Source organism: Triticum aestivum, chromosome 2A (assembly GCF_018294505.1).
Source record: "Triticum aestivum cultivar Chinese Spring chromosome 2A, IWGSC CS RefSeq v2.1, whole genome shotgun sequence".
NCBI classification, from domain to species: Eukaryota; Viridiplantae; Streptophyta; class Magnoliopsida; order Poales; family Poaceae; genus Triticum; species Triticum aestivum.
This window is the reverse complement of record NC_057797.1, coordinates 456,557,063-456,568,400: the sequence shown is the minus strand read 5'-3', so window position 1 is coordinate 456,568,400 and position 11,338 is coordinate 456,557,063. Positions and strand designations below refer to the sequence as shown.

Sequence of the window (11,338 nt, the reverse complement as noted above, 5' to 3'; positions counted from 1 at the left end):
CGAGATCTTCAAAACTAGACCCCATGTTGATATGTTTCGACGAAATTTTTCTTTGCCCAGAAGCTGCCACGATGTTTACACTGTAGTTGCCATAGTGTTTAAACTAAAGTTGTCATGTGGCAATTTTAGTTTGTAGATCATGGTAATTTTAGTATTTTGATGATGGCAATTCCACTACTTTGATCATAAAAATATATTTTTTGTATGAACCATGACAATTTTAAGTGCATATATCATGGCAATTTTAGTTTATGATGTTTGGCAAGTCTAGTTTCTTAATTCCTCGTTTATAATATGTCAAAAATTACTTTTAAATGTAAAAGAAAATAACTGAAACATATCATGGCAACTTCAGTGTAAACACCATGGTAATTTATGTGCAATAGACATGGCAACTTTTAACCCTAAAAAAATTCGTCGAAATATATTGATATGAGATCTAGTTTCGAAGATCTCGTCGCGAGGGATTTAATGGTGAAAACGGATCTTCAATCAGATTTTTCGTTTAAGAGAAAACATTTTAAAAACTAAAAATTCAAAAAGATTCTCGCATGCATGCATGCGATGACGTGACAATCTATTTGCATTAGGGACATGTGATGCGTCTTTCTTTCTGCCACACGTGTGGCAATTATCGACGTCCTTATTTTAAGCATTATAAAGTTCTTCACCCTCGCACTTGGATTTGTTCATCAAATTTTGTTACACCGTCGCATGATCATGTCTTGGATTGCAGGAAGCACAAAAAATGGCAGTAAGATGCAGCACATCTTTCCATAGTCCACGGTGCAAGAGACAAAGGTTTTCGCTTGCAGTTCGTCTCACTGCCGTGGATGGTGTCGTGATCCAAGATCACCATGAAAGCAAACTCTCCGCTTAACTGGGACAAATGTTTCACCGTTGTGTAAACATATCCCCATGCAGTTTAAAATATATATTTTTCCCTTTTGATGGAAACAGATATATGTTCGTATGGAAGCAATTCTTTGATATATGAAAAAAATAGTATGTCATAATGATTTGGAAGCAAAGTGTATATCTTTGGAAGCAATTTGCCATTTCTTTTGATGCAAATACCAGACTCAATGGAAGCAAAGTCCTAATTATTTGATGGAAGCAATTTATTTGAGCTGTCAAAAATATCAAATTCTAAATAGATTGAAGCAATGACTGCTAACAATGGAAGCAATATTTTACGGACGACTGAAATACACAAATTCTAACTAGATCGAAGTGATTGCCGGTTGCCATGGAAACACTTTGTACAATCGATCGAAGCAAAAAATTCAACCAGCTGGAAGTAATCTCCCGTTGCCTCGGAAGCAAATTGTATTATTTTAAGAGCAGGTTTTAATGGAAACAAATTTTAATATTGTCGAGACATCTTTTATATGCTACACTCAAAATAATTTTCCAGTTGCTCGAAACTATTTTTGTTTGCGTACACGAGACACAAATACGATCTAACTAGATCCAAGCGTTGGTCAGTTGGCTGACCGAAGCAAACAAATCCTAAGCCGATGGAAGCAAAATTTTCGGCTAACTGAAGCAAACAAATCCTAAACCGATGGAGGCAATATCCATTACCAAACAAAATTTAACCCAATGTAACCAATGTATATTTTCCATGGAAACAATTTGATACGCTGGCCGAAATAAGGATTGGAAACAAATGTATGGAAGCAAATCTCATGCATGGAAAGAATGGCGCCTAATCAATTTGACGTTCCCTAGTTTATAGGAGTCGTTGTTAGGAAACAAATTGATCGCAATTAATGCGGAATCACGCATGCTGCATACAAACTACGCTATCACGCGTGGTGTTGTACTGCTGGATCCGATGATCACCGTGCTTCTCATCTACGGTCAGTGACTAGTCTGATACAACGCAAGGGATCCGTAGTCTGATCCCTAGCGTCTCCCATTTATTAACGAGCTTTCCGGCGCTTCCGTGGTCAGCCTAGGAACAAACTGATGCTCCCACTCGACATAATAAGCAGAACGGACCCACTCTTACGCCCCATTTATTTTACAGGTGTAAATTACCGGTCACCTCTTGGTTCCTGCCTGGAATGAAAACGACAGGAGGAGGTCCGTATCCTAAACCAGCCAGAAACGAGCTGAAACGCTAATCCAATCGGGGCCTAAGATTTTGCAGCACTCCAGTAAGATTTACTAGTTAAGAGCAAGATATGCCATGTTTGTGGCACTCCAGTAAGATTTAGTTAGTTAGGGCATGGGACACACAAAATGGAAATAAAAGCTGCCCACATCTGCTGTTACAAGGTCCTAATCAGCAAATATCCAGCAGAGATGTTCCACCGTACAAACAAGTGGATCTTATACTGTCGCCGACCGCTTGGTGCTGGTGCTGGAGCCTTGGGACTTCCATGTCGAAATTCCAGGTTGTTAGCTTCTGGACAGTCCAAGAGGTCACTCAGAGACGCCCCCTTGTCTTCCTTGCAGGTCTCGCTGACTTCTTCCCTATCACCCAAGGACACACGTGATTATTATGCTTACCGAGGGAAAACTATATACGTAGTACTGAGTGGCATGCAAATTTGGCAGGGGAGCTTCCAAACCATCCACAGGAGCGACGCCTGAAATCAACCCATTCTGCACAACAAACGGAATTCAATTAGTCCCCTCATGCCATTAGCAGATAGATCTAAGGGGAAAAAAGGACAAGTTATGCATCCATATCCTACTAAAGATTGAAAATTACATCATACGATAAGCAGCTTCACTGCCCTTCTACATGATAAGTTATGCATTGCTTTATCCAGATCAACTCGCCATTTCAGATTTGTGCCACCAATAATTTGCAGTGCGGAACACTATGAAGGGATGGTGAATGTTCAGATTATGCATGCATTACCCTAATACGTTTGATCAGTCTCTTCCGAGTCCTAGCAATATGATTATATATCGTGGACAGTTCCACCGGAGAGCTTATAGACTGACACTTTCGTTATATGGAAGCCTTTGCAGGAAACTCTTCTTGCATCATTCACTGTTCAGTTTTGGACTTCGGTGCAATGAACAAGACCAAACTAGGATAATTTAAGCACTAACAAATTAGCTAATCATGGGCACAAACACACAATCCTATAAGATATAGCATTGAAATATATTTCTTTACTAACGTTATCATAGACAATCCTACTGCTTCCTGGATCCAATAGGGGTACTACCACTCGACCTGAAAAAAAAAGAAGAATCCCCTTTATCCAAGGACAATTGGTAAATTATTCAAGTAGCAGAATCCAACCGAAGACATTGTACCTGATTTGGTTCTTCTCATTTTGAGACACTCAGGTGTGGAAATAGATAATGACTGGGCCCTAGAACGAGTAAGCCGAGATTTATGCCCCTAAAGTGTTTCAAAGGAACATTGCAATAAGTACAGATACAAATGGGTCAAAATCTTGGCTAGCACAGTTTTTGCCAGTTGAGTCAAGTAACAGAGAGTGGATTAAACATATGGGACGCCAAGACAGGCTATATATATGAGTAAATCTTAAGAATTAAGGAAGAAGGTGGCATCAGTCAATCTTGATCACAGTAAGCGGCATGGCATACTTTTCTGCTATTTCATATAAAGTGAGCACAAAAGATGACTGGGGTAACTACAATTGGTAGAATATTGGTCCGTCTGAACAAAAACTATGCTAAAATCATTACAAGTTTACTCCTGCGTGTTTTCGAAGATAAAAATAAAATCATTACTACTTTGTCCAATAGCCTCATAGCGAAGTGGTGTGATATCGGCTTATTCCTATTTTTTATACTAAAATCTGCTATAAAATTGGCAACTTTACATCAATAGTTTGTGCATTATACGGATGTTAAAGAATGTCCAAGATAATGAACCATCATTCAGTAACAGCTGGATCACATGGCAATTGCAGAAGCTATGGAAGCTAACACATTATAGATATCTTTAACCATCAGCATTTAACAAGTGTTATAAAATTTTATTACAATGTTCTAAATTGTTTAACAACAGAAAAAGGTATGGAGAAAATTTGCATACTTACATATGGAGCTGAAGTTCTGGTCATTGGCGATCTAGTAGGACGCTCCAACACTTGCTTTGCAGATCTTCGCTTCTCTGCTGAACCTACAGTCTGCTTTTCCACGTAAAAGGCTATCAAGTTCACTATGTAAAATGAAGAACACAACTAAGATCACTAGCTTAAATGTGCTAAATATGAACTTGGCATCATAAAAAAAAACTAAATACTGTATGATGCACCTTACCCTGGATGTTAAGGAATTTATTGGATCATATTTGGTTTTACACATCTTATATGTAAGGTACAGATCAATCTATGAAATTCCTTAGTAAGGATAATTAATTACGAATTACTAAGAAAAAAATATGTACTAGCTACATAACATATTTGGACATACAGTAAACAAAATCTGAAGCCACAACATTGAACCTAAAGATGCTCGAATCTGTTTCATCCCAGTAATCAGGTAATGCTACAGAAATAGTGTCATTGCAAATAATTAATCATGAAATGTCACAAAGGGCACAGATTGGAAACATGCTATCATAAGTTTTCTGTGGACTGCAACTATATTAATTGGGTTAGATTTACTAAAGATGCTATATAACATTGACGGTGTATCTAAATGACTTCAGTTTAAGATGCAGGCATGTAGAATTGAGTCGTTACAATTTCACTCTTGTGACAATTATATGCCCCCGTGATTTTTGTAACACAGCTATGCTTCTCTTGAGTACAAGAATCTCCATTCAGAGCACCCAGCAGTACGTGATAAAGCTAAATCGGGAATGTCCTAATTGGAGGAGACAATAACAATAAAAGGAAAACTAACAGCGGTGGTAGTTGCATATTAACTATTTTAGCAAATAAACTGTTAGAAATACTATAGTAACACAAAACGAAGTTCAAAGACTGATTACTCGATCTAAACTTTTAGCTGTGGGATTTATAACTCACTTTTTCCTGAGATTGCACATCTGAGTGAATTGAAGATGGTGTATCTTCATTTGATACTGCCTTCTGAGTCAATGTGATGTGCTCAGTTGTTTCCAAGCAGTGTTGGTTCTTCAATGAGGCCACTGGAGTACTTTCATAACCTAAATTAAATAATAGTCACTCTCTTAGAAACATCAAGATAAAATGAAATATCCGCAGGAGAAAACTTAACCAGTGTCTTAACAATTTGCTCCTGCACATACTTGAGGGTTCAACACTTTGAGAAGCACCAGGAATCTCTGAGCAGCAATTAGCACTTTCAGGCGGTACTATGGCTAAATGATATTTAGCCAGCAGTTCTACTGAGTTTTCAGCACTGGGGGCATTTCCACCTTCCGAGTCATTGGGCATATTATCAGGGGACATATGATCAGGAGACATGGTGGCATTTTTAGCACTGGTGACATTTCCACCTTCCGAGTCATTGGGCATATTATCAGGGGACATGGTGGTATTTTCAGCACTGGTGGCATTTCCACCTTCCGAGTCATTGGGCATATGATCAGGGAACATAGTGCAAGTCCAATCGGAGTTGAAAAGATGGCTACCAGCATCGTCTTCCCTTGCATCTGGATGCATAGTGTCATTCTGATTTCCTGCCTCTTTGCAAGTTTCATCACCAGTATATGTTTCTGCAGAAGCAAGAGATACATTACACTCAATGTCCACATGATCTCTTTCTTGTGAAATGCTGCTCGCAGTCAAGCCTATTTCCACATTAGCTACAGTTGCGGGTCTGGCATCATCTGAAGCAGCAGAATTTTCCTTGGTTGAAGCATCATTTCCACAGTTGTATTCCTGGAATCTTGAACTCTCTGTGAATGCATCGAGATGGTCGATTGGGAAATTTTTAGCATTATTAAGAAGGTCCTCGATGAACAAGGGTCCAAACTTTTGAATAAAATTGCCTAGCTGGAATTTCTCCAGGTAAAACTGAGCTGAACCCTCTCGTGGATCAATAAAACAGTTTGGGTAAGACCCCATGTGTGAATCCCAAGTCTCCCACCAGGACGGAAATCCAATCATGAATTGTTCGCATATCTGCACGCATGGTTTTTTTTACCAGAGCAGTAGATTAGAATCATGACTAAATGGTCTTTCTGCACATGAATAAGCTTTTTGCTTGAATCTGGGCTGACTTTCCATCATCGTTTATGAACAGAATAGATAAAAGAAGAAACGCAGGAGAGAACGTGCATACCTGCACAGAAAATCCATTTTCACGCATTCGCAATAAGTTAATTGAACCATGAAGGAGCACCACAACCCCACCTTCATCCTGGAGCGTGAGAGGCTCATAACGATGTGCTATGGGTGCAGAAGTGAATGCGTCATTCCTGTCAGAAGCAAGGTCAGTCAGAGTGGGTTCTACTGGCTGGAATCGTAGAATCAGTCCACCAAATTTGGATCGCAAAGTCGTAGAAAGAAAGAACGCATACCTTTCAGTGAAGCCGGAAACCGCGAGCTTCCGCTCCTCCCCTTCCACCATCACCGGACACCATTCCCACAGCGTGACCTAACCAAGCACCAAATCGAATCAAACTACCACCCGTCTAGGAAGAAAAAAGGAAGAAGATGTGGAAAGGAAAGGGGGAGGGAGGGAGTACGCATGGGTGCTCGACGGGGGATGAGGAGGCGGCGGCGGCGGCGGCGGCCGCCGCCGCCGCAGCAGCAGCAGCAGCGCCAAGGCGGGTGCGCAACGGGGCAGGGGAGAAGGGAGGGCTCAGAGCAGCGGCTGGGGTTGGCGACGGCGGCGCCGCGCCCCGGCGAGATCTTGCCCTCGGCGGAGGGCTGGGGGTCTTTTTTGCCATGTCCGGAGCGGAGTGAGAGTCACACGAAGGAACGAAGGGCGGTGTTGGGGGGAAACGGCGAGACGAGATAGAGAGTACTCATACTAGAGAGACGGGACTGGGCCTTCATCAATTGACACCGAGAAGATGCGCAGGCAGGCTCAATGAAGCATATGGAGTGTGGATATTTTCCCCTGAAAAAGAGTGTGGATATTTTTTCTTTTCTTTTTTTTTTACGAATGTTCTTCATCTTTTTCTTTTCTTCGGTTGGACTAATTTACCTTTTTTTTCTTTTCTTCAATTGTCTTTTCACGGTGTATACAATTACACTTGCAAGTCCATCCAGTCGAGCGTAACTTCAGTTGCATGCCCACTGGCTTATGCTAGAATTATGTCGAATATTTTGTACAATATATGTTATAGCAACTTCAACGCACCGACCCAAACGGATGGTGTTTTTGTCCGCTTTTGACCGTTTGGGTTGGCCGTCCGCTCGGCGTCCGCGAGTCGACAGTGCGCCTAACGACTGCGACCCATTTCATGTCCGCACGCAAATTTTAAAAAAAGACCAGCAGCCATAGATCATGCAAGCGGTCATGTCGTCACTCGAAGTTCACGCCAGCACCATGCCAGCGCCGGCATACAATGTCAGCTTCAGAAAAACACCACACCGTTCATGTTGGCGCACTTGACAGCGACAGGCACACATGCCAGCACACAAAAAGGGGCGGGAGTTCGACCACGTCATCGAGGTCGTGGTCATGCCAGCAGACTTGCTAGCATACAAAAAAGGATGACGCTCGCCGCCATAGATCACTCGTCATCGAACTTGAGCATGTCGGTCTGCATCTTCTCGAGCCATGGCCTCTTCCTTGGCGACACGGTGTTGAGATCCACCTTCATGATCTCCATCCCCGCCATCATGCTAGCGAGCGCCACTTCTTTCGCTTTGGTCTTGGCATTGTCGGCCTCAATCTCGAGCATCTTGGCTTGCTTCTCGGCCTCCATCTCAAGCATCCTCGTTGGCTTCTCCGCCTCCATCTCAAGCCTCCTCCTTTGGATCTCCATGAAAGCATTCATTTGGTCTTCCTTGTCTTGTCGGCGCTTCTCCTCCGTTGAGTCCTTCTTGGTCATCATGCCCTCCATGGTTGCGATCAAGGCGTCCGACGCTGCATCACGCTTGTCCCCTTTCTTGGAGTTGGTCTTCCCCCGTGGTCGTGGCTTCTCGCCCTCCCTAACCTCCTCCACAGTTTTCTTTCCCCCACGCGACATGAGGGCGGCATATTGCGTCTTGAACTTCTCCTCGTCTATGATGACCCTCCAACAATGGAGAGGTTGAAGGACTTGCCATCGTCTTGGACCTTGAATGCCTCCAAAGCTTGGAATACCTAGAAATGAATTGCAAGCATATTGGCAAATGGATATGGAAATGGACATGCAAGCATAAACGGAATGACACAAAAGAGGGGCGCTTGCAAGCATACCATGTCTTGCATGCCGATGCCGCTCACGGGGCGTGCCTTGATCCTCTCAAGAGTGGCACAAAACTTGTTGCACTCTTGTTGGAACACCTTCCATCGCTTCATAATGAACACCCACCCGCGCGTGCTTTGCATTTGGTACGACGGAAACTTCTTGCGTTCATGGAACTCATGATGGACACGAGTCCAAAAGGTTGATGCCTTTTGTTCGGCACCGGTCTTCAGGTCTTGCCCAATGTGTTGGGAACATAGCATCCAATTTCAAAATAAATCTACGCTCACGCAAGATCTATCTAGGAGATGCATAGCAATGAGAGGGGAAGAGTGTGTCCGCGTACCCTCGTAGACCGAAAGTGGAAGCGTTTGACAACGCGGTTGATGTAGTTGAACTTCTTCTAGCTCCGACCGATCAAGTACTGAACGTACGACACCTCCGAGTTCTGCACACGTTCAGCGCAATGGCGTCCCTGGTCTTCTTGATCCAGCAAGGTGTCGAGGAAGTAGATGAGTTTCGTTAGCACGACGACATGGTGACGATGATGGTGAAGGGATTCACGCAGGGCTTCTTCTAAGCAACGCAAAACTATGACCGGGGGTGTAAACTGTGGAGGGGGCGCCGCACACGGCTAACGATTATTGTTGTGTGTTCTAGGCGCCCCCTCCCCACATATATATAGGTGGGAGGGGGAGGGGAGCAGCCTTGGAGCACCCCAAGTAGGAGGAATCCTACTTGGGGTCCTCTCCCAATTCGGCCTCCCCCCTTCCTTATTTCCGGAGGGGGGGAATGGAAGAGGGAAGGGAGGAAGGAAAGGGGCAGCCGAACCCCCTTTTCCTTCTCCAATTCGGCCTCCTGCCTAAAGGGGGGGCGCCACCCCTTCTGGGCTGGTGTGCTCCCCTATTATGGCCCATATGGCCCATATTTTTCCCCGGGGGTTCCGGTAATCCCCACGGTACTCCGATAAATACCCATACTACTCGGAACACTTCTGATGTCCGAATACTATCATCCTATATAGCAATCTTTACCTATCGACCATTTCGAGACTCTTCGTCATGTCCGTGATCTCATCCGGGACTCCGAACAATATTCGGTCACCAAATCACATAACTCATATAATACTAAATCGTCATCGAACGTTAAGCATGCGGACCCTACGGGTTCGAGAACTATGTAGACATGACCGAGACACATCTCCGGTCAATAACCAATAGCGGAACCTAGATGCTCATATTGGCTCCTACATATTCTACGAATATCTTTATCGGTCGAACCATTATGACACCATAAGTTATTCCCTTTGTCCATCGGTATGTTACTTGCCCAAGATTCGATCATCGGTATCTACATACCTAGTTCAATCTCATTACCGACAAGTCTCTTTACTCGTTCCATAATACATCATCCTGCAACTAACTCATTAGTCACTTTGCTTGTAAGGCTTCTTATGATGTGCATTACCGAGAGGGCCCAGAGATACCTATTCGATACCCAGAGTGACAAATCCTAATCTCGATCTATGCAACCCAAGAAACACCTTCGGAGATACATGTAGAGCATCTTTGTAATCACCCAGCTATGTTGTGATGTTTGATAGCACACAAGGTATTCCTCCGGTATCCGAGAGTTGCATAATCTCATAGTCGAAGGAATATGTATTTGACAAGCAATAAAACTGAATGATCAATATGCTAAGCTAACGGATGGGTCTTGTCCATCACATCATTCTTCTAATGACGTGATCCCATTATCAAATGACAACTCATGTCCATGGTTAGGAAATCTTAACCATCTTTGATCAACGAGCTAGTCAAGTAGACACTCACTAGGGACACAGTGTTTGTCTATGTATTCACACATGTATTTAGGTTTCCGATCAATACAATTCTAGCATGAATAATAAACATTTATCATGAATAAGGAAATATAAAGAACAACTTTATTATTGCCTCTAGGGCATATTTACCATGCCGACGGTGATCACATCGACCTTGGAACCATTCCCGACACGCATCGTCACCTCGTCCTTAGCCAATCATCGTTTAATCCGTAGCCCCTATTTCGAGTTACAAATATGAGCAACCAAACCAGTATCAAATACCCAGGCGCTACTACGAGCATTAGTAAGGTACACATCAATAACATGTATATCAAATATACCTTTGTTCACTTTTCCATCCTTCTTATCCGCCAAATACTTGGGGCAGTTCCGCTTCTAGTGACCAGTCCCTTTGCAAAAGAAGCACTCAGTTTTAGGCTTGGGCCCAGATTTGGGCTTCTTCTCCCGGGAGTGGCAACTTGCTTGCCATTCTTCTTGAAGTTCCCCTTCTTTCTCTTGCCCTTTTTCTTGAAACTAGTGGTCTTGTTAAACATCAACACTTGATGCTCCTTCTTGATTTCTACCTCCGCAGCTTTGAGCATAGCGAAGAGCTCGGGAATTGTCTTATCCACCCCTTGCATATTATAGTTCATCATGAAGCCTTTTTAGTTTGGTGGTAGTGATTGAAGAACTCTGTCAATAACACTATCATTTGGAAGATTAACTCCCAGCTGAGTCAAGTGATTATGATACCTAGACATTTTGAGTAACTGACAGAACTGTTCTCCTCCATCTTGCAGCTATAGAACTTGTTGGAGATTTCATATCTCTCAACTCGGGAATTTGCTTGAAATATTAACTTCAACTCCTGGAACATCTCATATGGTCCATGACGTTCAAAACGTCTTTGAAGTACGGATTCTAAGTCGTAAAGCATGGCACACTGAACTATCGAGTAGTCATCAACACGTGACTGCATGCGTTCACAACATCCGTAGTTGCTGGAGGGGGTGGCACACCTAGCAGTGCGTCAAGGACATAATTTTTCTGTGTAGCAATGAGGATAATCCTCAAGTTACACACCCAGCCTGTGTAGTTGCTACCACCATCTTTCAACTTAGCTTTCTCTAGGAACGCATTAAAATTCGAGGGAACGGTAGCATTGGCCATTGATCTACAACATAGATATGCAAAAACTATCAGGACTAAGTTCATGATAAATTAAGTTCAATTAA

The 11,338-nt window shown here is 43.0% G+C and overlaps 1 protein-coding gene across 11 annotated transcripts; it reads right to left on the bottom strand.

The window, feature by feature from the left end:
• Positions 1 to 1,993: 1,993 nt before the first annotated feature.
• On the bottom strand, positions 1,994 to 6,936 carry LOC123188979 (uncharacterized). 11 transcript variants are annotated; one of them, XM_044601282.1, is made up of 10 exons: positions 6,623 to 6,935; positions 6,455 to 6,531; positions 6,217 to 6,352; positions 5,219 to 6,056; positions 4,977 to 5,116; positions 4,041 to 4,133; positions 3,286 to 3,373; positions 3,147 to 3,202; positions 2,583 to 2,616; positions 1,994 to 2,484 (listed from the first exon to the last, which is right to left on the bottom strand). In XM_044601282.1, exons 1-10 carry the CDS (start codon positions 6,824 to 6,826, stop codon positions 2,438 to 2,440), a joined length of 1,713 nt encoding a protein of 570 aa, XP_044457217.1. In that variant the 5' UTR covers positions 6,827 to 6,935; the 3' UTR covers positions 1,994 to 2,437. The 11 variants fall into 11 exon arrangements, with proteins under 11 accessions (XP_044457217.1, XP_044457218.1, XP_044457215.1 ...); XM_044601283.1 differs by having other exon boundaries at positions 4,041 to 4,130; positions 6,623 to 6,932; XM_044601280.1 differs by having other exon boundaries at positions 1,994 to 2,616; positions 6,623 to 6,936.
• Positions 6,937 to 11,338: the final 4,402 nt, after the last annotated feature.

What these genes read in the sequence shown, in the direction of transcription:
- LOC123188979 (XM_044601278.1), bottom strand. Translation starts at nt 6,826, where the DNA reads ATGGCAAAAAAGACCCCCAGCCCTCCGCCGAGGGCAAGATCTCGCCGG. An exon ending in AAAATGGATTTTCTGTGCAG is followed by an intron (nt 6,057 to 6,216) that starts GTATGCACGTTC and finishes CCATGCGTGCAG; the next exon opens with ATATGCGAACAATTCATGAT. An exon ending in AGGCGTCGCTCCTGTGGATG is followed by an intron (nt 2,485 to 2,582) that starts GTTTGGAAGCTC and finishes CTTGGGTGATAG; the next exon opens with GGAAGAAGTCAGCGAGACCT.